Raw genomic sequence first — 26,637 nt, 5'->3', positions numbered from 1 at the left:
TGCTCTATTAAATGATCCCTGCAGAATGGTCTGCATTTTCACTGTGACAGGATCCCTTTAAATTGTGAGTCCACTGGGAAAGAGTATTGAGTAACATCATATTTTTGTCATTATCATGTCAGTGTCATGCCACAAGTCCCAGTTTTTCAGACTCAAATTGCCCTCTACATATCTTCACAGGCAGCAAAAAGGAAATACAGGTTGTTTAATCTAAAGAATACAATGTAAAATCTATGAAGACACGGAACCACAGTGTTCTTATTTTATTGTTTGGATTTCACTATAGAGGGAAGCATGATTTCAAGGATCCAAAGAAAAACTGGGAAAAAGGTACTGAAGTTAGTACATTGTATTTTTATCTTCTCCTTTAGGGTTGGTAATTTTCTCAAAATTTTTCAGAATTATATCAAATATTTCAACCTGAAACAAATGCAGGAAACATGTATTAAGCAACAATAATACTGTGTCTGGATCACTATATAAGTTATCTCTTTAATGTGCTTCTTGCTAATGGCAGTATTTTTCAGACCCAAATATAATTACTTTTTCAATATTCTTTAACCTTGCAAATAGTATATTTGTGGACTATATTTATATAAATGTCTATCAGAAAATTGCTCTGCTGGATAAGTCTTTTTGAATTGCTTACACGAATCACAAAAGACAATGGAAAAAATTAAGCAAAAGTGAAAAAAGGCCCAGAGCAACCAATTAGAGATGAGCGAACTTACAGTAAATTCGATTCGTCACGAACTTCTCAGCTCGGCAGTTGATGTCTTTTCCTGCATAAATTAGTTCAGCTTTCCGGTGCTCTGGTGGGCTGGAAAAGGTGGATACAGTCCTAGGAAAGAGTCTCCTAGGACTGTATCCGCCTTTTCCAGCCCACGGCAGCACCTGAAAGCTGAACAAATTTATGCAGGAAAAGTCATCAACTGCCGAGCCGAGAAGTTTGTGACGAATCGAATTTACTGTAAGTTCGCTCATCTCTACAACAATCACACAGGTTTCATTTTGACTGGTTTCTGTGAGCAGCTCCTCCACTTGTTAGGGTGAAACCACACAATAAGGTTGTAGTATGGTTGGCCACATTCAGTGAAATGCTGCTGTTGGCCTGTGTGTTTTTAATACTTGCCAGTTGTTGCTATTCAGCAATTAAGGTGTGTTTAAATTAGCTTACATTCTGTGTCTAAATAGCGCCTCAACCGCACACAGTTTAGCGGAAACAATGACGATGTGGTTAAAATCTATATGTACATGCACAAAAAAATGTGTTGCCAACTGCAGAATGAACAGCACAGAGGCTGAAACACATCATTAGCACAGCATTGACATTTTCCCATCGCTTACTACGGGAAACTGGCATGATGAAGTTACAAACTGAATTGCAACTGCAACACAACTTGATCATGTGATCCCACACTTGATAATTCTTCCCAGTTCAAGTTCACTTGCCACATTTTTTCCAGGTTTTTGTTCCATAAAACAGTTTTTTTTATTGCTCAAAACAGTAAAAATGTTAATTGTTTTAAAACTATTGAGTTTCCATTAGTGCACACAAATTCATTTTATGGATGGGCTGGTGGTCAGAGACTCGTATTGTTCAGAAAGTGATATTGTGGTGGCCCAGTATGGGAGGTGTTACCCAGTACTCCTGCTGTCCTGTCAGGCAGCCTCCTTCAGTGTCCCCAGGGCCCCCTGCATTAGTTTCCCCATTATAAATATGTTGTATTGTATAAAATGTGTTATCGCTTTAAGAGTTATACCATGTGATATACCATTTGGTTGTTACCCAGGAGGTACCAGTGAACAGGTGTTCCCAGGGGTGACCTATGGGCTCCCTGCTAGTCTCCCCCATATGACCCCTGGGTGGAGCTAGCTTCGCTCTCTTTTGCACCAAGTCTTTGCTGAGGTCAGTCGTGCCTAGTGTGTGTCCAGAGTATTGGAGGCCTCAAGTCAAGTCCTGCAGCCACAGTCAAGTGCAGGTAAGCTAAACCTGCAGCATTATCCGTCATCAGTCAAGTCAAGCCAGTCTCTGTCAAATTGTCAAGCAACGTGGCCTGCACTAAATTGCCTAGTCCTACTACAAGTCCCAGCAAGCCCTTAAGGTCTCTGTGTCACTGGTCACCTCCTTGGGCCCTGGCTGAACTGTATAGACTTTACCAACTGTCTACCCTCAGTAAAGCTACCATTGTCCGTAACTTGGCGTCGGAGTCTTTATTGCCCCGTACCTAGCCCAGGATCCAGCGGTATACCTTTGTGTGGTTATAGGCTAAACCACACCCTGGCGTCACGAATACAAGGGGTCAATGCCATCTGCCCCTAGGGTAACAACATCTGCCCTGCACCTCAAACCAGGCCACCACAATAGCATATCCTAGCAATATGCTACTACTTTCTGTCATGGTTATAACATGCTAATTGGCTTTTACTGATTGCCCTACAAGTTTTGTTTTTGCCTAGCATACTGTTGTTTTAAACAAAAATGGACAGATTAATAAACTTACATAGATGTTTCTCACATCTGTCAGAGTTAGTTTAAGATCAACAAAGGCACCTTCATCCTTGTCATGAACCAGAGCTCTGTAGTCCATCTGGAATGAAAAACAAAAACCAGAATGTATAGTAAAACAATTTATACATGAGAAAAAGATCACCCGACAGTGATCCTGACATGTTTGCCTTATTAAATATTTTTATAAGGGAGTGCAAGTACCAAATTCACTATCTTACTAAATATTGCATTGTACTATCTTATCTACTAGTTAATATTGCATTGTAATGTACTGTTGAGAAAATGTGTTAGGGTATGGCTTACACTGTATTTATGCACTAGATTCTTGTTAACCATTAGCATTCCGCCACAGCCTTATCATAATCACCTAGCGACTAGGTTAGGGCCACTTACCGGTGGTATATGCTAATTTAACTGGGCTCAATAGTGTGGTCTGCTGTGCTATTGAGTCTTATTAAATGCATGCATACCAGCAAAACGTGGCCTGAATGTAGTCATTAGGTGACTATGTTCAGGCCATTGAAATGAATAGGGCCCACTGCAGTACACCTCAGTATAGGGTGGTGTCTCTTTCTTGGCAGGAATGCTGAAAGATACCTGTGACGTACTGCATAAAAGTAGTGTGTACCCACCCTTACCTTCATGAGGCGTTAGTGTTGTTTCCAAAGGCATGTAGGAGCTAACGATCTATTCTATCAACCTTGTCACCATATCTGAATTAGTCTATGGCCCTGTGTGAGTGACAGATCTTCCTCCTGCAGGATAATAGTGCAGCAATTATCATCCTGCAGGAGGAAGATCTGTCACTCACACAGGGCCATTACCTTTAGTGTCATTTAGTGTCATTTAGCAGTGGCCTCGCATTTCCCAGGGCATCATATAAAAATGGCTAGTGCAACCTTGAGAACAATGCCTATTAAGAGCATGTTGTATTAGGGGGAAGCCTCCCTCGGACCTATAGTGGTATGGAATGTATTGGGTAAAATCGTCAGCCACCTTTGGCACAAACTGACTTTTTTTTTTGCTTTTTTTATGCGGTGGTAAAAAAATAATAATAATGTTTCCCCCTTTAATCTGGACTCAATACCCCATGATAAAGGGAAAACAGAATCGTAGAGAACCTAAAATATTGCATTGACATGGCTGGTGTCTAATGTGAGAACACAGCTGTGTTTGTGTCCCCATACATGTGTGTTTCATGGAGGAATGTATAGTGCCTGTCAATAGTGGCAGAACTCTGATGGGTTCTATGTTGGAAGCTATATAAACAGGGCCGGTGCCTTCTAGAGGCCAGGAAGGTAGTGGCCTAGAGCGCATATTGAATGAGGGCGCTGCACTGCCATGGAGCAGGAAATCTTCCTCTTTTTTTAGTTTCTCCTCTGCCAGGCGCTCTCATCTTCAGTATGCAGAGAGAGAAAAAGAGAGCTCTAAAGTTATCCCTCCCACACTTTCTGCCCAGGGCCTCAGTTTCCAACTTAAAGTGTACCTGTCGTCAACAAAAACTTTTTATATAATGTAGATAATACCATTATATGTATATTTGTAATATACATTGGTTAAAAAATGTGTATATTTTTGTCCCTGCAGCTATTGCCTGTGTGTCTCTATGTGGAGTCCAAATACAGGAAGTGAGGGTGGACAAGCAGGGCTCTGTGCACTAAGGAAAAGCAGGACAGTGTGCACTGAGGCTCTATAACATGCTCCTGGCTCATACATCAAGATGCTAGACAAGCCAGGATCCTGCACAGAGCCCTGCTTGTCCTGCCCTCACTTTCTGTATTTGGACTCCTCATAGAGGCACACAGGCAACAGCTGCAGGGATAGCACTTTTCACCCAAAAATATACCCAATTTTTAACCAAAGTATATTACAAATATACATATAATGGTATTATCTACATTATATAAAAAGTTTTTGTTGAGGACAGATACACTTTAATCGGTGTCCTTTAGAATGGATTGGGCAGATGTTGAGTAGTGCTTTTTTTCCCTCCAGACATGATACTTCGAATTAAGATCACAAAATTCCATCTTTGTTTATCAGACCAGATGATATTGTTTCTCACAGTCTGAGAGTCCTTTAGGTGCCATTGCAGACTCTAAGCACACTGCCAAAAAAGCCCAGATTGCTGGAATGCTACATTGAGGGTTCACCTTTTGGAAGTTTTTCCCATGTCTGCATTCCGGATATTTGGTAATCTCTCTTAAAGGGGTACTCCGCCCCTGGCATGTTATCCCCTATTCAAAGGATAGGGGATAAGATGTTAGATCGCCACAGTCCCGCTGCTGGGGACCCCGGGGATCGCCGCTGCAGCACCCCGCTATCATTACTGCGCAGAGCGAGTTCGCTCTGTGCGTAATGACGGGCAATACAGGGGCCAGAGCAGCGTGACGTCATGGCTCCGCCCCTCATGACATCACGGCCCGTCCCCTTAACGCAAGTCTATTGCAGTGGGTGTGACGACCGCCACTCCAGCTCCCATAGACTTGTATTGACGGGGGCGGGCCGTGACGTCACGAGGGGCGGAGCCGTGACATAACGATGCTCCGGCCCCTGTATTGCCCGTCATTACATGCAGAGCGATCTTGCTCTGCGCAGTAATGATAGCGGGGTGCTGCAGCAGTGATCCCCGGGGTCCCCAGCAGCGGGACCGCAGTGATCTAACATTTTATCCCCTATCCTTTGGATAGGGGATAAGATGTCTAGGGGCGGAGTACCCCTTTAACAAGGCCCTTCTTCCCCGATGACTTAGTTTGGTGGGATGGCTAGCTCTAGGAAGAGTCCTGGTTGTTCCAGACTTCTTTCATTTGAGGATTCATTTGCTCTTGGGAACTTTCAGTGCAGCAGACCATTTTTGTACCCTTCTTCAGATATGTACCTCCACACAAGCTTGTCTCTGAGCTCTACAGGAAGTTTTTTCTACTTCAAAGCTTGGTTATTGCTCTGATATGCCCCAGAGCTAAATTTCAAGTGTCATAGCAAAGGGTCTTAAAACCTATATCCATGCATTATTTTTACTTTTGCGAGAAATAGACACACTTTCTATTCCTGGATAACCCCTTTAACTACCGAGTGTTTTGTGTCTCTACCTGCTGTACACCAAAAAGTGTCTGCAACCATCCAGTGGGGTACAATACCAGCCCTTATACTAGGATTTCCTTTGTTATATTGGAAACTATACAATGACAACTGGGTGTTACCATTATCAATATTGTGTGTTTCTACATACTGATACTCTCCTATTAGTGCTTTCAAAGCTGACTGTCTTATTCAAGGAGGAGATTATATAAAATAAAGCTTCTCACCACATGTGTCTCTTTAGAAGCTTTAGCAACAGCATCTCCTCTCTCTGTAAGATACCTGTAAGAAGAAAACGCTTTAAGGGTTACATTTCCCTATTTGCAAACAGCAACAAAGCTCATAGACCTTTATGGGAGACATTATACAAAGTCCTAAAACTGTTTTTGTTACTGTCCATTAATCTTTTTTTAATGTTATCCAAGTGCCATACACCTTAAGCAGCTTTCACAGCAATTCCTCTTAACCTAAGGACTTGTTTACACGGTAGAATTTCCAAGCAGAATCAGGTAGAAGTATTCAAATTCCGTTGTAGCAAAGTTCCCTTGTGGCATGTTCTGCCGGCGCCTGCTAGCATGTTCTGCCAGAATGTCCACATAGAGAACTCAGACAAGGTTTCATGTGTTTTTAATAGGGAGAGGGCAGTAAGCTACTATCAAATACCTCTGGTCATGGCCTATCTCCTCTGAGAGCAACCTATCTACCATCGGGGGGAGAATTGGGACACTCCCATAAACATTACATGGTTGGCAGTTTCCTCTTAATAAACAGGCTGAGCCAATGTTCATCTAATGTGTATGGACATTTAGAAGTTCATTGGATTATTCAGATTTTATTACAGTGAATGGTCTTCCAGAATGAACCTCACATTTACATTTATTATATTAATGGACTGTGGACTGTTTTGGTCATTACATTTCCAACTACAATAAGTCTATAGTCATCCAATCCGATCAACAAAACTAGTTTTTAAACAAAACCTAATAAAAATATTGTATTTCCCTTTAAGGAGGATGCATGCAGTTCTGCCCATACATTTAAAACAGCATCGCTGGGTTCTACTGTTGGAAAAAAAAAATTCAAATCCACTGGTAGCAGAAAATGAAACAGATTTGTAAATGACTTCTATTTAAAAATCTTAATCCTTCCAGTACTTATCAGCTGCTGTATACTACAATGGAAGTTTTATAGTTCTTTTTAGTTTGACCTTAGTGTTCTCTGCTGACACCTCTGTCCATGTCAGGAACTGTCCAGAGCAGGACAGGTTTGCTATGGGGATTTGCTTCTACTCTAAATAGTTCTTGATATGGGCAGAGGAGGCAGCAGAGAGCATTGTGGTCAGACTGGAAAGAACTACACAACTTTTTCTGTAGTATACAACAGCTGATAAGTACTAGCAGGATTAAGATTTTTAAACAGAAGTAATTTACAAATCTGTGAAACTTTCTGGCACCATTTGATTTGAAAACATTTGTTTTCCCACAGAGTACCCCTTCAAATCATGGGTTGTGTTTGGTATTTCTGTTTCTGGATTTTTCTAGACTCATTCATTACTAAATTAGTGAAACATGAAGAATAAACTCAGACAAAGAAGGGTAGAAACTCCAGTTCTTACTTGGCAATAGTAGTTTGCGAAGTTTCCACCTTAGTCTTTAAAGCTGCTACACGTTCTAATACCTTCTCCTAGTATACAGATAGAGAATAAATATTAAATGGTTACTCTTTTCTTTTGGTTATCTTTTGGTGTATAGGTACACCTCCATATAGTACTCATGTACCTGTATTGATACCCCAAAATCATTTCCATCCTCAATGGTTGGAATCAGATGATTGATCCACGTAATAATCTACAACAAAAAATATATTCTGTTTATACATTGCCCTTGTCTCAAACTCCCCTGGCAGTCACATGATGAAGGCACTTATGTAATTCATACCAAGGCGCATCCCTCTCTCAAAGTTCTTATCTCAGGTTGCACAATGTTTAGTAGTTTTTGCAGCTTCTCGTTCTCTTTTAGGAATCCACATTTAGGAGCTAATAAACCAACAAATAGATGTATAAATAACATATCATGATTGTTACTTACCGTAAGATGCATATTATATAGTTTACCTTTCTTTTCTTCTTTGTCTGTTTCCATTTTTGTGTCCTGAGATCAAAATAAGAGTTTAACACATGGTTAAAAAAATTTACACAATGGCCCTCATTTACTATTGCAAACCCAACATATTTTGTAGGATTGTGTGCCAGATTCTGTCGCATTGCGCAAGAATTGAAAAAACCCTGACTAACTCTCTATTTTGCTAAGAAAACCCTAAAATGGGGTGTGGCTGCCAGGAAAGGCGGCGTGGTCTCTGAACAGGGGCATGTTCCCAACATTTTCACAAAAACCCAACATATTTACTAAGGTTTCCACATAAAATGTGATGGATTTCAGATGAGGAAAACCCTACAGGTCAGAGCATGTGTAAAAAAAAAAAAGCAAAGTGTAGGCAAAGTGGAAAATGTAGGGAAACCTTAGTAAATACCGTGGAAAATAAATTGTAGGGAATTAAAACCCACAAAGAAACCTACACAACACTCTTAGTAAATAAGGGCAAATAAGTACATTTAGGTTTTGTTTGGGCTTTTCTGAGTCATTCACAAACAGATATTTCCCTAACCTTAGTTCTTAATTTTGTATTTTATTTCTCTCACCTCGGCATCAGGATTTGGAGGATCAGGAATCGGAATGTTTAGCTCAGAATGAAGAGATGTCAGGTCCGAGACATTAAACACATCACTCTGTCAAGAAATTAAATGCAGTTACGCTGTTGACATCATCATAAATTTGGTAAAAAACATTTTGAAGTGAGTGATTTTTCTTTTAAAGCAAAATTTTATTATGAATGAAGTACAAACATGCATTTTGGTATTTTATTATGAAGACAGAAGCTGTGAAAACACAATTGGAATAAAATGGCTTACTAAATCTAAGATAAAATCATCTGGCCTTAAACTGCTCTGTGTCCTTGACTATTTTACACAGTAAACAAACATAAGTCCCAGTTAAAACAATAAATAGGTATAAGACTAAGGCTGGGTTCACATCACGATGTGAACCTCCGATGCACAGATACGATTTTGGAAGCTTAAAGGGGTTATCCACCATAAGGTGATTTTAGTACGTACCTGGTAGGCAGTAATGGACATGCTTAGGAAGGATCTGTGCTTGTCTTGGGGCTAAATGGCTATGTTGTGAGATTATCATAACACTGTGGCTAGCTTTTTGTGAACTGGTATTTCCTCTTTTAGTTTTCTTTTTTTGAATACAAATCCCATAATTCCATTTTCTTCCCTCCCACACATCAGCCACCCCACCCATTGAAACATAAATGAGCTGCATCCATTCAAAAGACCTGTGGTTTTCAATCAGGGTGCCTACAGCTGTTGCATTAGTTGCAGATTGATCCCTCCACCCATTGAAGCAGACAGGCTCCCTGTCATCAGCTAACTGGTGAGTCAGGTCTCTGCCGCATTGCAAGCTGGGAAAAATCTGAGACAGTCATTTTGTATGCTGTTAAAAATAAATATTGGAGTGAAAATCACAGAAGAATTGTGGGAAAACCGTCACACACAGGTACAGACACTATATTATGAACTACACTTACTTTACATCCCCTGTAGCATAGTCAAATAAAAAAAAAACATCCTGGAATACCCCTTTAAATCGACTGAAATTGTATTTGTGCACAGACAGGAATGGAGCCATTAACTTATATGGGGCTGCGGACCCGATCGTAGTCAGCTAATGACTACAATCAGGTCATTTTCTCAGGGGATCCGATTTTTGACACTGACTGAATATCGTGGTCTGTGAAATGTTAATAGCTCCGTACCTGTCCGTGCACGGATATGATTTCAGCCGTTTTGAGCTTCCGAAATCGTATCTGTGCATCGTAGGTTCAAATCGTGATGTGCCTAATTGTCCACACAGGTTTTGGTAAGAGAGGTGATGTACAACCATCACTGCAGCATTTCACCAATCTGGGCTTTATGGTAGAGTGGCTAGTAGGAAGCCTCTCCTCCTGGGGTTTGCAAGAAAAGCACCTAAAGAACCCTCAGACTGAAAATAACTAATTTATTGAGTCAAGTCTGGAGGAAACCAGGCATTGCTCATCTCCTACTCAATACTATGCCTACAGTGAAGCATGGTGTTGGCTGCATCATGCTGTTGGGGTGTTGTTCAGTGACTGAGACTGGTCAGGGTTTAGGGAAAACTAAATGTAATAAAGTACTAATCTTAATGAAAACCTAATCCAAAGTGCTCTGGATCTTACGCTGGCACTAAGATTCAACTTCCAACAAGACAGTTACCCCAAGCACACAGCCAAGACAACACAGGAATGGCTTAGAAACAACTCTGTAAACATCCTTGAGTGGCCTAGCCCTGACTTTAAAGGGGTACTCTGCCCCTAGACATCTTATCCCCTATCAAAAGGATAGGGGATAAGATGTCAGATCGCGGGGGTCCCGCCGCTGGGGACCCCCGGGATCTCGGCTGCAGCACCCACCTGTTGCGGCTTCCGGCAGCACTGGATGCTCTCATCCTAACGCCTCACGACCACGGTGACGTGAGATCGTGACGTCACGACTCCGCCCCAGTGTGATGTCACGCCCCGCCCCCTCAATGCAAGTCTATGGGAGGGGGCGTGACGGCTGTCACTATCTCACGTGAGATAGTGACGTCACGTGACGTCACTATCTCACGTCACCGTGGTCGAGAGCCGAAGCCTCCTGGGTTTCCGGAAGCCGCAACAGGTGAGTGCTGCAGCCGAGATCCCGGGGGTCCCTAGCGGCGAGATCCCCCGCGATCTGACTTCTTATCCCCTATCCTTTGGATAGGGGATAAGATGTCTAGGGGTGGAGTACCCCTTTAACCCAGTTAAACATCTCTGGAGACTCCTGAAAATGGCTGTTCACCAATGGTCCCCAGCCAACAGAGCCTGAGTGGATCTGCTGAGAAGTATGGCAGAAAATCCCCAAATACAGGTGTAAAAACCTTGTGGCATCATGCTACCCCAGAAGACTAGAGGTTGTAATCACTGTCAAAGGAGCATCAACTTAATATTGCGTAAAGGGCCTGAATACTTATGTCAATGCAAAAATTTTATTTTTTTATTTTCAATAAAATTTACAAAAATATCAAATTCTGTTTGCACATTTATTATGGGGTATCAAGTGCAGATTGGGGGGGGAGGGGCAGCTTGAACATTGTTGATTTTAGCACAAGGTCGCAACATAACAGAATGTTTTTTTGTCCCATATAAGTGTAAATTCCTTAACCCTCCAGTTGATGGCCTCCTGCTCCATAAGTAGAAGTCATGGAGCACTACATGCTCAGTAAATGGTAACATACTTTATTTGGAAATATATACAGACCTTCAAAAGGTTGTCCAGATACTGAATCTTCTCAGGAATAAACTCTGACAGAAAGTTTTGGACCTGTCGAGAGATTCTCAAGGTCAGACACAATCTACAACAATCACTGAAAAATTTAATGGTTTCCTAGTTGGATCATTTTAATATTAAGATGTCGTGTTGATTTACAAGCATCTCCCATATGTTTAACATTATATATAATACAAAATAAAAAAGAGAAATAATTCAAAATAAACTGATAAATAATTGTGATCCCTATGCATGCATGTGTTCAATGCCTATCTATACAGTCTTGTTATTAAATCCATAAAAATAACAGGGCAATCTGCCATAAATAAGGATGGCATACATTGTGTTTTAAATATATTTCATCACAAGTATTTTTCTCCAACACTGAATAATGAAATTCCCGTTTCCAAACGTTATCCCCTAGCCACAATATAGGGTACAGCAAGGAGAATTGTGGGGTTCTGACTACTGATACCCCCACTGATAACGAAAATGGAGGAAAATTGTCTCACTGAATGGAGTGCATTGGGCATTCATGGCTAGCATTCCATTCATTCTTTATGGGACTTCAAAACATTGTTAAGCTGTGTATAGGATCAGCATTATATATATATATATATATATATATATATATATATATATTTTTTTTTTTTTTTTACCTGATTGTTAAGATTTGTGCAGAATCCAACAACCTGTAAGAAATCAATAAATAAAAAAATAAACATAATTATTTGATACATTATTAGAATTTACGAGCTAGATGTTTATTGATCAGTCCCAGGTGTACATGATACATCGGGACCTGTGGCCCCTCCTGACCTGTTGCCAGGAAATAACTTTGGAAAATGTTTTATTAGAACTCTGTCTTGAGCTATTTCTGTTATTCCTTCTGGAAACATGGACAACTGGGAGGTACTGTTTCCCTTAAAGAGTGTGACCGTACATATATTACAACATTTGTTCTTACATGACAATAAATTAACTAGCTTGCTAATGAAATACCAAGAAGATGATACCTTGTATTCAGAATTCTTGAAGTACACAAACTGCAACCAGACATTGGTTACCAGTTTGCATTTTGCCATATATTTGTTTGTATTTCAAAATCTTTACATAGGAATAAATGGCTGATATATGCTGCTAACTCTGGAGTCTTCCATTACTATGTGCCCTAACCAGCTTTGTCTCTTGTAGAGGCAGAGACACAGGCTATGTCATACAGACTGATGACAAAAGATGGAAATCACCTAGCATTACATAGAAAGTAATATGCAAACAATGTTTAGGGCTGTGATACATATCTTTGTAATCTGCACATGATATATAGCAAGCAGAGGTAATGAAGGAGTCAGTCACCTAACTATAAGGACCCCCACAATTACAAGATACAGTGTTAATGAAAGTGAATTATAAGGGACTTTTCTCCGTAGGGAAATCTCTATGTGGCCAAAAATAACCTGTTTAAAAAGGGGAAATCCTGGAAGAGAATAGCATAGAAAATGTAATTTAAAAACAGCAACACACCTGCCCTCCAGTTGGCTCCATTCACTTTAATGGAACGGAGCTGCAATACCACACACAATCTGATGGCAGGTGTGGTGCTTTTTTTTTTTTTTTTTAATATTTTTTTTTTTTAGGAAATCAGCTCTTTCTCTCTAAGGGTACGTTCAGACGAGCGGATTTTCACAGCATATTTTGCGGCGGATCCGCCACTGAAGGACCTCTATTTGTTGCCTTTACATGTGCAATACGCCGCTACGAGCAGACACACTGCGATGTGCGAGTCGCCTCAACCTAGCTCATAGAGCAGGGGGAGCGGCCGCAATGTGTGCGAGCACATCGTTTCAGTGTGTCTGTAAGTATCGGCGTATTGCCGCTCCAAGCAGGCACATGTAAAGGCACCATACAGAGGTCCTTCAGTGGCGGATCTGCAATGTAAAATTCGCTGTAAATCCGCTCCTCTGATATTAGCTGTAAAGCAATGAGAATTTGCAAAATTCTTTTTCAACTTTGCATTTTTCAGTTTGGTTTTTTTTTTATCCTTTTGCAAAATAGCAGCATGTTGAGCCTATGGCGTTTTTTCCCCTGAAATCGTGGCATTTTTCTCCCATAGAAGGCTATGGGAGTAAAAAAATGCCAAGAAAAACATCATGTGGGTTTTAACTTTAGCATTTTTGCAGGTGTTTTTTATTCTATTTTGGACTTTAGCAATCCAAAAAAGTGATGGAGATACCTTTTCTAATAACATTTCGTAGGGTACCATTAAATTTTTTTTTTTAAAAGATACAGTAGTGATGAAAAAAATAGTATTTAACGAAATTTATCTTTTTTATAACTACATTTTTATAAATTTTTAAACAAGGATCAATTTATGTGGGCAGGAAAGGCACTAAAAATGTAGCCAACAATAATAAAAATGGTGTGTGTGATTTTCAAATTTTTTACATTTTTTTAGGTAGTACTACTACTCCCAGCATGGAACACACTGTTCCATGATGGGAACAGTAGTACCTGTACTTCTGACACCCGTTACAACCCTTTTGTATACTTTATAGATGCGGCCGGCCACTCTTCTGTGGTCCCCTGCACTGCCGTATATATACACCTATTCATATTTCCCGCAGAGAGCTGTGATTGGCCAGATGATTCCAGCCAATCAATATTTATCTGTGGGAAATATGAATATGTGTATATATACGTCAGTGCAGGGGACCATAGAAGAGCGTCTGGCCGCATCTATACATTATACAAGAGGATCACAGTGGGTGTCAGGAGTGACATCCGCTGTGATCTTTCCTTAAAGGAATACTTAAAGGGAAAAAAAAGAATAGGGGATAAGATGTCTCACCGTGGGCGTCACTCCGCTGGGGACCCCCGCAATCTTGTATTCGCCACCCACCTGTTTGAGCTGCACACCACGGTGCCAGCTCACAAACAGCCGGGTGGCGACCACGGGGCCAGAGTATCGTGACGTCACAACTGCGCCACCCTTGTGACGTCACCCCCTGCCCCCGCTATGCAAGTCTATGGGAGGGGGCGTGACGGCGGATGTCTCAGGGCCGGAGTACCCCTTTAACTGCAGGTACTACTACTCCCAAGATGGATCACACTCTGCTCCATGCGGGGAGCTGTAGTACCTGCATTAATAAACAGATCGCAACAGGTGTCAGAAGTTACACTCACTGTGATCTGTCTATTAATGCAGATACTACAGCTCCCAGCATAAAGCAGAGTGTGCTCGATGTTGGAAGTAGCAGCACCTGCAGTTAAGGACAGATCACAGTGGGTATCACTCCTGACACCCGATGCGATTGTCCTATCTATTGCAGACTCCGCATCTCTGCTCTGTACTCCGGCCAGCGATATGAATAGAACATCACTCATTAATATTTCCCTCTGAGAGTGGGGATTGGCTGCAACCATCCTGCCAATCCCCACTCTTGGCGGAAAATATGAATGAGTGATGTTCTATTCACATCATTGGCCGGCCGGAGTACAGAGCAGAGATGCGAGCGCTGTATAGAGCTGCTCCGCATCTCTGCTATATTATGTACGATCGCATTGGGTGTCAGGAGTGACACCTGGGGAGATATGTCTATTAGTACAGGTACTACTACTCCCATCATGGAACAGTCTGTTCCATGCTGGAAGTAGTGGTACTACCTAAAAAAATAAAATAAAGTGAAACACACACTTTATAAAAAATTTATTAAAATTTTGTTATAAAAAATAAAAATTTCTTGAAATACATTTTTCCCAACCCTACTGCATCCTTTTTTTTTTTTTTAAAGGGACCCAACAAATAAAAATAAAAAAACACCAAAAAGGGGCAAAAAAATGCAATTTCCATTCAAATGCAAAAACGCCAGAAAAAACGTTAGACACAGGAAATTGCACTGGCATTTTTTCCGGCGTTTTTTCTAGCATCTTTTTTTCTGTGAAAAAAATGCAGGAAAAAAAAAAAACAAGTGGAATCCTAGCCTAAAAGATCATATGGGCCGAGATGTCCTAAGATATTTACTAAAGGGTTTTCCTACAGTACTTGACGCAAATTGTCTCATAATGGCTAAACTACTAGCAGAGACTCATCACACATCAAAAACCAACCAAAAACACTAAATAGGCAGACTGTTTGTAAACCTGACAAACTTTGAAAGTAAAACCCTCATGCTTAGTATACTATAACAAAAATATTTATGGCTTGTGGTATTTTATCTCACTAGAGGTGTGAAAGGTTTTTTTAGTCCCTGGTCAAAACATGGTAATGTATGTTGCATTTTTTTACATTCCTCAATAAAACGCTTTAAGGGCTCGATCACACTGTGGACATTCAGCCAGTGTAATTCCGCAGGCTGAATGTCTGCTTGCAGCATGTGCCACCAAAATCATTGGTGGTAGAAACATGCAAATGTGTGCCATCTCATAGACAGCAATGCAGCCCATGTAGACTTCTGCCTAAAGAATGAACATGTTAATTCTTTGGATAGATGCCCATACTGCAGTTTAAAGTGCAACTGTCATGAAATTTTGGTGCAATAACCTGCACACAGCATTTGTACTGTGTGCAGTGGTGTGTATAGCAATGTTTTAGCTGATATTTGCAGGCTTTCATGACGCCAAAAAAATGCTTTGATTCAAAGCTACTGACAGTCGGATAGGCGTGGCGTGAGGTACACGATGCCCCGCCGTGTACCTCACGAAAACACACTATTTGGGGGGGAGAAAGCCACAAAACTGTTACTGAGCAATCCTAGCTCTGGCATGTTCTGCCGGCGTCTGCTCAGCAGAATTTTCTGGGCAGACATTATGCTGTCTGAACATAGCCTTAGGGTACATTCAGGTGGTACATGTGTCTTTCTGCTGCTGTGCTTCCACAGTTAGCCTAAGAGGGGTTTATTACAATTGAAATGCCCATGCAATTCCTGGTAACACACTCAGAACACAACTGCACCATCTGAATATACCTGTAGGCACACAGGAAAAAAACCTAAGCTGTGTGCAGGGGTTCTCATAGAGCCATGGTCAGTGTGGCAGGGTCCCATAATAAAGCTCCCATTATAGGAGCTTTAGAGCAGGACCGTATTAGAGCCCTGCACAGAACTGTTTTCTGAGGCTGGAAATCCACTGAGTTTTTTTTTGCAAAAACACCGTAACAAAATCAAATTTTCCAGCACAGTGAAAATTTTTTCAGTGAAAAAACGCTGTGCCCAGATGTTAGCTGCAAGTCAATAGTAAACTGCAAAATGCCAGATTCACTTGGCGTTTTTCAGTTTGGCGTTTTTTTAATCCTTTTGGCGTTTTTCAGCAATTTCGGGCTCAGAGGCTGGATTTTCAAAACGCCTAACAAAACCTAGTTTGGCGTTTTTTGCCCTGAAATCGTGGCATTTTCCTTGCATAGAAGTCTATGGGAGAGCAAAAACGCCAAGAAAAACGCCATGTTGGTTTTAAATTTTGCGTTTTTGCAGGCAGTTTTTATTCTTTTTTGGACTTCAAAAAAATCCAAAAAAAATCCCCCAAAAAATTATGGAGATAGCTTTTTTTTATTAAAATTTCGTAGGGTACCATAAAAAAAAATAATAATAAAAAAGATATAGTAGTGATGGAAAAAAATTGTACCTAATGAAATTTATCTTTTTTATTACGAAATGTTTATTAATTTTTAAACAGGGATCAATTTCTGTGGGCGGGTAAAGCACTAAAAATGTAGCCGACAATAATAAAAATGTAGTGTGTATGTGTGTGTGTGTTTTTCCCTTTTATTTAATTTTTTAAAATTTTTTAGGTAGTAATACTACTCCCAGCAAGGAACACACTTTTCCATGATGGGAGTAGTAGTACCTGTACTAATTGACAGATCGCCAGGGTTCGTTGCGATCCTCCTGTATAATTTATAGATACGGCGGCCAGTGGAGTTGTGACCAGGGTTCGGGGGGGGCGGGCCGCATCGGGTGACACCAGCCTGGAGGGGTGACACCACGTCCGCCAGCACCCCCCCGGAAATCATTTGCAGAGTTAGAGTGAGCAACAGCAGTGAGTGACATCTTCACCAGCAAGCCCAAACCACCCCCCCCCCCTGTCCTCATCTGTGCGGCAGCACGTGGGTGGCTCCGGACCTGCAGAGAGACTCACACATCTGTCAGTCACGTCCTCAACAGCAGCGCCACTACACAACCACATCCCCCCCCGGCGGCACGTGCGCCCCTTCGAGGCTGCTACCTAGGATGTCAGGCGGCGTGATGAGTCCCGACTCCCTCCAGCCCTGGTCCTCCTCACCAGTCCGGCAGCACCACAGACAACATGACTGCCACCACCGGTCCTCTGCTGTTGTCCGGCGACTGGGGTGCATTTGACCCCTGTAAGGTACTAACAGGGATAATAGGGTTGCTGAGAGGCTCTGGGGGGGGGGGGGGGGGTACCACTGGCAGGAGGATGATCCTTCTTATGTATGATGAGGGTGCTACTGATCAATGATGGGGGTGCTGCACCCTTATTATCCATCAGCGGGATCATCCTCCTGCCAGTAGCACCCCCATCATCCATCAGCAGATCATCCTCCTGCCAATGGCACCCCCATCATCCATCGGCAGATCATCCTCCTGGATGATGGGGGGTGCCACTGGCAGGAGGATGATCCTCCTTATGTATGATGAGGGTGCTACTGATGAATGATGGGGGTGCTGCACCCCCATCATCCATCAGCGGGATCATCCTCCTGGATGATGGGCGGTGCCACTGGCAGGAGGATGATCCTCCTAATGTATGATGAGGGTGCTGCACCCCCATCATCCATCAGCTGGATCATCCTCCTGCCAGTAGCACTCCCATCATCCATCAACAGGATCATTCTCCTGCAAGTAGCACCCCCATCATCCATCAGCAGATCATCCCCCTGGATGATGGGGGGTATCACTGGCAGGAGGATGATCCTCCTTATGTATGATGAGGGTGCTACTGATCAATGATGGGGGTGCTGCACCCCCATTATCCATCAGCGGGATTATCCTCCTGCCAGTAGCACCCCCATCATCCATCAGCAGATCATCCTCCTGCCAATGGCACCCCCCATCATCCAGGATGATGGGGGTGCTGCACCCCCATCATCCATCAGCAGATCATCCTCCTGGATGATGGGGGGTGCCGCTGGCAGGAGGATGATCCTCATTATGTATGATGAGGGTGCTACTGATGAATGATGGGGGTGCTGCACCCCAATCACCCATCAGCAGGATCATCCTCCTACCAGTATCACCCCCATCATCCATCAGCAGATCATCCTCCTGGATGATGGGGGTGCTACTGGCAGGAGGATTATCCTGCGAATGTATGGTGGGGGTGCTACAGCCGGGGGGGGGGGGGGGGGAGCAGTAGCACCCTCATCATCCATTGGGAGGATCATCCTTCTGCCAGTAGCACCCCCACCATCCCGGATGATGGGGGTGCCACTGCTAGGAGTATTATCCTGCTGATGTATGATGGGGGTGCTACTGATGTATGATGGGGGTGCTACTGATGTATGATGATGGTGCTACTGATGTATGATGGAGGTGCCACTGGCAGGAGGATGATCCTCCTTATGTATGATGAGGGTGCTACTGATGTATGATAGGGGTGCTGCACCCCCATCATCCATGAGCAGGATCATCCTCCTGTCAGTAGCACCCTCATCATCCATCGGCAGGACCATCAGAGGGTGCAGTTTTTGGCAGTATTTTAGTCATTGGGGTACACTATGTGGCAGTATTTTATTCTGGGTGTTCAATATGTGGTCATATATTTATAGGGTGCAGTATGTGGCAGAATTATAATGGGGGGCAGTGTGTGGTAGTATTATATTCAGAGGGTGCAGTGTGTGGTAGTATTATATTCAGAGGGTGCAGTGTGTGGCAGTATTATATTCAGAGGGTACAGTGTGTGGCATTCTTATGTTCAGAGGGCACAGTGTGTGGCAGTATTATATTCAGAGGGAGCAGTGTGTGATAGTATTATATTCAGAGGGTACAGTGTGTGGCAGTATTATATTCAGATGGTGCAGTGTGTGGTAGTATTATATTCAGGGGGGTGCAGTATGTGGCAGAATTATAATTGGGGGGAGGTTCAGTGTCTTGCAGTATTATATTCAAGGGTGCAGTGTGTGGCAGTCTAATATTCAAAGGGCACAGTGTGTGGCAGTAGTATTATACTCAGAGGGAACAGTGTGTGGCAGTAGTATTATACTCAGAGTTAGCAGTGTGTGGTAGTATTCAGAGGGTGCAGTGTGTGGCAGTATTATATTCAGAGGGAGCAGTGTCTGGCAGTCTTATATTCAGAGGGCACAGTTTGTGATAGTATTATATTCAGAGGGTGCAGAGTGTGGCAGTCTAATATTCAGAGGGCACAGTGTGTGGCAGTGGTATTATACTCAGAGGGAGCAGTGTGTGGTAGTATTACATTCAGAGGGTGCAGTATGTGGCAGAATTATATTCAGGGGGGTGCAGTGTGTGTGTCAGTATTATACTCAGAAGGAGCAGTGTGTGGTAGTATTCAGAGGGTGCAGTGTGTGGCAGTATTATATTCAGAGGGTACAGTGTCTGGCAGTCTTATATTCAGAGGGCTCAGTTTGTGATAGTATTATATTCAGAGGGTGCAGTGTGTGACAGTCTTATATTTAGAGGGTACAGTGTGTGGCAGAATATTTTTTTGGGGGGGGGGGGGGGGTGCAGTGTGTGGCAATATTATATTTAGAGGGTACAGTGTGTGGCAGAACTATATTGGGGGCGCAGTGTGTGGAAGTATTATATTCAGAGGGTTCAGTTTTTGGTAGTATAATATTCAAAGGATACAATGTCTGGTCTCATTATATTATAATTGTCAGTGCATTCTAATAATCTATTTGAAAACAAAGTGAGGAGCCATCTGGGTGTCACATTCTGCAGAGAGAAGATTTAGCTGGACCCGGCGGTATGTACCATCTGAATTAGAAAAAGGGGAAACTATAGAGAAGACGTCACCTGTAATAACTTATTTTATTGTGTATTATACCGGACTATGTCCCATCAGAGCTATAGCCACTTGTAAGTTCTGCAGTTAACAACTCCCATAAACCCCTTATCACTGGTTACATCATACTGGGAGCTGTAGTTTTACATTGTAAAAGCTTCTTTAGTGCATTCCCTTACTTGGAAATTGGTATATTTGATTATAATACTGGAAATGCTTTTCTGCAATGCACTTTGGTGTCTCTCACAACAGGCTAAAATATTACTTTGGTGGTGTGTGTGTGTGTGTGGGGGGGGGGGGGTTTATGGGGTGACACCATTTTCTACCGCACCAGGTGACACCAACCCTAGCAACGCCACTGGCAGCGGCCGCTCTTCTCTGGTCCTCTGCACTGCCGTATATATACACCTATTCATATTTCCCGCAGAGAGCTGTGATTGGCCAGATGGTTCCAGCCGATCACAACTCTCTGTGGGAAATAGGAACATGTGTATATGTTCGGCCGTGCAGGGGACCATAGGAGAGCAGCTGCCCGCATCTATACATTATACAGGAGGATCGCAGTGGATGTCAGTAGTGATACCCGCTGTGATCTTTCCTTAACTACAAGTACTACTACTCCCAACATGGAGTACACTCTGCTCCATGCTGGGAGCTGTAGTACCTGCATTAATAGACAGATCGCATCATGTGTCAGAAATTACACTCGCTGCGATCTGTCTATTAATGCAGATACTACAGCTCCCAGCATGGAGCAGAGTGTGCTCCATGTTGGGAGTAGGAGTACCTGCAGGTAAGAACAGATCACAGAGGGTATCACTACTGACACCCGCTGTGATCTTCCTGTCTATAGCAGAGATGGAGTGGCTGTATACAGCGCTCAAATCACTGCTCTGTACTCCGGCCGTCCACTCACTCAATCATATTTTCCTCAGAGCTATGATTGGCTGCAACCATCCGGTCAATCACAGCTCTGGGCGGAAAATATGAATAGAACATCACTCAGAGTTCAGAGCAGAGGTGCGAGCGATGTATAGAGCCGAATCTCTGCTATATTATGGACGATAGCATCGGGTGTCAGAGTGACACCCGGGGCGATATGTCTATAGTACAGGTACTACTACTCCCATCATGAAACAGTGTGTTCCATGCTGGGAGTATTAGTACTACATAAAAAATTTGGCGTTTTTAAGCCAAAAAAAATCGCACGGCAAAAATCTCAGTGGAATTCTAGCCTTAAACCCGATAACGCCCACCTGTTGGATTTCAGACCATTAACGCCTGTTTCTGCATGGTGTGTTCTTAACCCCTTAAGGACACAGCCCATTTGGGCCTTAACCCCTTAAGGACTCAGGGTTTTTCCGTTTTTGCACTTTCGTTTTTTCCTCCTTACCTTTTAAAAATCATAACCCTTTCAATTTTCCACCTAAAAATCCATATTATGGCTTATTTTTTGCGTCACCAATTCTACTTTGCAGTGACATTAGTCATTTTACCCAAAAATTCACGGCGAAACGGAAAATTTTGTAACTTTTGGGGGCTTCCGTTTCTACGCAGTGCATATTTAGTTAAAAATGACAGCTTATCATTATTTTGTAGGTCCATACCATTAAAATGATACCCTACTTATATAGGTTTGATTTTGTTGTACTTCTGGAAAAAATCATAACTACATGCAGGAAAATTTATATGTTTAAAATTGTCATCTTCTGACCCCTATAACCTTTTTATTTTTCCACGTACAGGGCGGTATGAGGGCTCATTTTTTTCGCTGTGATCTGAAGTTTTTATCAGTATGATTTTTGTTTTGATTGGACTTTTTGAACACTTTTTATTCATTTTTTAATGGTATAAACACTAAACAGTGACCAAAAATATGCTTTTTTGGACTTTGGAATTTTTTTGCGCGTACGCCATTGACTGTGCGGTTTAATTAATGATATATTTTTATATTTCGGACATTTACACACGCGGCGATACCACATATGTTCATTTTTATTTACACTGTTTTTGTTTATGGGAAAAGGGGGGTGATTCAAACTTTTATTAGGGAAGGTGTTAAATGATCTTTATTCACTTTTTTTTTCAGCACACACTGATCTTTTACATTGACCAGTGGTTTCTCATAAGAAACCCCTGATCGCTGATTCTGCTGCTTAACTGCTCATGCCTGGATCTCAGGCACTGAGCAGTCATTCGGCGATCGGACAGCATGGAGGGAGGTAGGGACCCTCCGGCTGTCATGTAAGCTATTCGGGATGCCGCGATTTCGCCGCAGCGATCCTGAACAGCTCCCTGAGCTAACCGGCATAGGTTTACTTTCACTTTAGATGCGGTGTTCAACTTTGAACGCCGCGTCTGAAGGGTTAATAGCGCGCGGCGATCAGTGCCGCACGCTATTAGCCCCGGGTCCCGACCCGCTATGACATTTTCATTTGCAAAAATTAAGATGATGTTCATGTTTTAAATGTTAATTTTTTCTTTCAAAATATACTTCAGGAGTAAATGTCCATATTAAAACCCGACCATTATTTATTTCCCCCACACTCTTGCATTTACAATTTTAAACAGATGGCGTGTATCCATGCTTAAATTATTTAACCAATGTAATGGACCAAATCTCATTTCTTTCCAATGTACAATTCTGCCTTTTTGCTATTGAACAGTTTTTCTTTAATATCTCCACCTGCCCGCAGCTGTAATTTTTTTCAGTCATTCCAAGTTTGCATTTCTCTTTTTATGTTCTGTAAATAGTACAGCACGGTAAAATTATTTAACCCTTTGACAATGAAAAATTGCTGTGTTTGGTTACTTTGGATTGTGGTGTCTTGTTAAAATAGAAAATTTGCAGTATGATCTTTGGCTTGTGCAACACCACCATTTATCCAAATTTGGCTAAATAACTCTCACCTAGATAAGTATACTGTTTCTTAAGACAAACTGCTTTTGGAGGCTTGAAGTGCGTTCTAAGGTAATAAAAAAAAGATGCAATATTAACCCCTTAAGGACTCAGGGTTTTTCCGTTTATGCACTTTTGTTTTTTCCTCATTACCTTTTAAAAATCATAACCCTCTCAATTTTCCATCTAAAAATCCATATTATGGCTTATTTTTTGCGTCACCAATTCTACTTTCCAGTGACGTTAGTCATTTTACCCAAAAATTCACAGCAAAACGGAAAAAAAATCATTGTGCAACAAAATCGCCATTTTGCAAATTTTGGGGGCTTCCGTTTCTACGCAGTGCATATTTCGGTAAAAATGACAGCTTATCATTATTTTGTAGGTCCATACGGTTAAAATGATACCCTACTTATATAGGTTTGATTTTGTCGTACTTCTGGAAAAAATCATAACTACATGCAGGAAAATGTACACGTTTAAAAATGTCATCTTCTGACCCCTATAACTTTTTTATTTTTCCATGTACAGGGCGGTTTGAGGGCTCATTTTTTGTGCCGTGAGCTGAAGTTTTTAATGGTATGATTTTTGTTTCGATCGGACTTTTTGATCACTTTTTATTCATTTTTTAATGGTATAAAAAGTGACCAAAATATGTTTTTTTGGACTTTGGAATTTTTTTGCGCGTACGCCATTGACCGTGCGGTTTAATTAATGATATATTTTTATAGTTCGGACATTTACGCATGCGCCGATACCACATATGCTTATTTTTTTTTTAATTTACACTGTTTTATTTTTTTTTTATGGGAAAAGGGGGGTGATTCAAACTTTTTATTAGGGAAGGGGTTAAATGACCTTTATTAACACTTTTTTTTTTTACTTTTTTTTTGCCATAGGGACCTATAACACTGCACACACTGATCTCTCATGCTGATCACTGGCGTGTATTAACATGCCTGTGATCAGTGTTATCGGCGCTTGACTGCTCCTGCCTGGATCTCAGGCACGGAGCAGTCATTCGTCGATCGGACACCGAGGAGGCAGGTAAGGGCCCTCCCGGTGTCCTGTAAGCTGTTCGGGATGCCGCGATTTCACCGTGACGGTCCCGAACAGCCAGAATGACTAGCCGGGATACTTTCACTTTCGCTTTAGAAGCGGCGGTCAGCTTTGACCGCCGCTTCTAAAGGGTTAATACCGCACATTGCCTCGATCAGCGATGTGTGGTATTAGCCGCGGGTCCCGGCCGTTGATGAGCGCCGGGACCGACGCAATGTGATGCTTCATATCGCGGGAGCCGGCGCAGGACGTAAATATACGTCCTGCGTCGTTAAGGGGTTAATCAAGCACGTGCACCTTATTGATAAGGCACACGGCAGTAAAAAAAAAAAAGACGTAAAAAATGCTTCTCACAGACAACATTGATAAATCTCCCCCACTGTATGTGATCGCCGGCTCCCTCCCACAACAACGTCATTACCGCCCACAAGTTTTTCATTGGGTCCCACAGGATCCCAATCCCAATGCAGGGTGCTGCCATTCATGTCACGTCTTTTTCTGTGTGATATCACATATTTAATAAAAATCAATTGGAGATGATATAACTGCAGTAATTGTGTGGCAAAAATCTGTAAATTTTTCCCTCATATGCATGAATGTGTTTCTAAAGGTTGTGAAACTGATTTTCATTTATTTAACCTCTCGGTTAAAAGTGAGAAATCACAGCCTGAAAAAATGCCAAAAACAGTAAACAATTTCATAAAATCACTGGGATTTTAAACAATGAAAAACATTGCCAATTTTTGATAAAAACAAAACAAAAAAAAAAAACAGGGAAAAAAACATTAATAAAGTCAAATGCATTTCCCCATACGTTTTTCACCTAAATATAAAAAACACTAGTGCAGAGGCCCATTGTTTTGCCACAAGTTCATGCAGTGCAGCTTTCAGAGTTTCTTGCCTGTAGCAATTTTAGGTGGCATAAAGCAGTGTTTCCCAACCAGTGTGCCTCCAGCTGTTGAAAAACTACAACTCCCAGCATGCCTGGACAGCCTTCGGCTGTCCAGGCATGCTGGGAATTGTAGTTTTGAAACAGCTGGAGGCATACTGGTCGGGAAACACTGGCATAGAGCATTAGAAGAGCCCACAGCTTTCCAACTAAGATCTACACTATGGCCGACATTTATCATTGTCTTTAGACTGTTTTTTGTGTCTACAAGAGGCCCAAAAAGGCGCAAGCAGGGTTTATTTGCGCCTTTTTGTTTACACATTTCTGCTGATTTTGAGTTGCGATCCACTGATTTTGAGTTGCGATCCACTGATTTTGGCAATACACATGATATAGAAGGGATTTATGAACTGCGCCTTTTGTAAAAAGGCGCAAAAAAGGCGCGAAGCCACTGAAAAGTCTCTAAAACTACACCATCCCAGACCTGGCGTAGATTTTTAGTGTATGTGAAGAGAGAAATTTTAGAAAGTGTTTACCTGCACAAAATTTATCAAATGCTCTGTAAACATTTAATAAATGTGGTTCTCCTACACATTACCAGCACACACAAAAAAGGTGTAAAAAAATGCTTCACTTACACCTACAATCATAAATGTGGGCCTATATATACATATATATATATAATTTTTTTATTTTATTTATTTTAACAAGGGCTAGCTCTCTGATCTTTATATACCGGCTCTATATTCCTTTCTTCTCTCTTATATTGTCCTGGGGCTCTTTCTGCCCCCGTACGTCGATAAGTCAGCAACAGAAAATATGCCAAGTCACTATGGAGTCACATTCCGGATTTTTTTTGCCTATGTTTCTAGCCACATGTAAGAAGCTTTTGTCCTTGTATTATTAGTTAAGGCCTCTGTGTACCTATTTTCACATGCTTTGTGTTGATCATATTTCCTCTGGATTCTAAACTACATGTAACGTAGTTTAGTGTACATGACTGAACTTTCAGCAATTCTTGTACACTTGTTTCCGGGGTTCAATGTCTGTTTCTTAAACAGCCAGATACCAAAAAATTACCCTGTACAGATCCCAAAAATAAATGTCCATAAGACAAACATTAACAAGGGCCCTGTACAGATCATCTACATTTTTCATAGCAATTTATTAAAATACTGTAGTATATCTTTCTGAGATATACAGGTGCCTGAACAATATAAATACATTACCAATTATGAAGTAAAAATAGGGCGGGAAAAAACAGCAAATGGTCAACTTTTCCTCTGCACAGGTTTTGATTAATCCCCCCTAATAATTTTTATATGAAGCAGCACTCTCTCCATCCTATATAGGCATAGTAGGCAGCCATTTGTAATGAACATGTTTACCTTTTCCTTGTTGGCATTGCTAATCTTCAGGATACACGCTTTGTTAGCCATCTCCTTCAATTTTCAGATTCTCTTCACCTCTGTCCTGATCAATCTATTTCTTATTTTCCGTAAAGTATTTTCAGCCCTTCTGTCTTTCTCTGTTCGTTTCTCCGATTCTCTCTGTTACTTTCAGTTTCACTTTGGGTTAATATTGTGATTTACAGGAAGGAGAGGGACTGTGCTTGAAAGGGACTTTCCTGAAGTGAATGGGAGAGAAATTGTTCAGTACTTTGTACTGAGCCACTGACACCCTCTTTATTAAGACTTTTCTTATGTTTTCTTTAAGCCAGGGCTAGATTGCAACTTCACTTGTACAATTGCATTTTAATGGAAAAATTTAATGAGAAAGTTTTATTGACCTTT

At 41.7% G+C, this 26,637-nt stretch overlaps 1 protein-coding gene and 1 long non-coding RNA gene across 2 annotated transcripts in view; one reads left to right on the top strand and one right to left on the bottom strand.

Annotated features, from left to right (window-relative positions):
* Positions 1-203: 203 nt before the first annotated feature.
* Positions 204-26,503, bottom strand: PSME2 (proteasome activator subunit 2). The gene is made up of 11 exons (XM_056525995.1): positions 26,233-26,503; positions 11,681-11,713; positions 11,013-11,075; positions 8,289-8,375; positions 7,704-7,740; positions 7,528-7,625; positions 7,369-7,437; positions 7,206-7,273; positions 5,818-5,872; positions 2,505-2,591; positions 204-420 (listed from the first exon to the last, which is right to left on the bottom strand). Exons 1-11 carry the CDS (start codon positions 26,281-26,283, stop codon positions 340-342), a joined length of 729 nt encoding a protein of 242 aa, XP_056381970.1. The 5' UTR covers positions 26,284-26,503; the 3' UTR covers positions 204-339.
* The window catches only part of LOC130276531 (uncharacterized), a 29,986-nt gene continuing 29,005 nt past the window's right edge, over positions 25,657-26,637 (top strand). Inside the window, exon 1 of the long non-coding RNA XR_008845156.1 lies at positions 25,657-25,722. This is a non-coding gene — a long non-coding RNA (uncharacterized LOC130276531). The remainder of the gene's footprint in view (positions 25,723-26,637) is intronic.

The sequence above is a fragment of the Hyla sarda genome, chromosome 1 (genome assembly GCF_029499605.1).
Source record: "Hyla sarda isolate aHylSar1 chromosome 1, aHylSar1.hap1, whole genome shotgun sequence".
In the NCBI taxonomy this organism is placed as follows: Eukaryota; Metazoa; Chordata; class Amphibia; order Anura; family Hylidae; genus Hyla; species Hyla sarda.
Note: the sequence above shows the minus strand (reverse complement) of the source record. Positions and strands in the feature narration are given on the sequence as shown.

Coding starts and splice junctions, on each gene's coding strand:
- PSME2 (XM_056525995.1), bottom strand. CDS start 26,283: ATGGCTAACAAAGCGTGTATCCTGAAGATTAGCAATGCCAACAAGGAA. Junction 11,714..26,232: donor GCAATGCCAACAAGGAAAAG/GTAAACATGTTC, acceptor GATTTCTTACAG/GTTGTTGGATTCTGCACAAA. Junction 7,274..7,368: donor ATTTTGGGGTATCAATACAG/GTACATGAGTAC, acceptor TCTGTATACTAG/GAGAAGGTATTAGAACGTGT.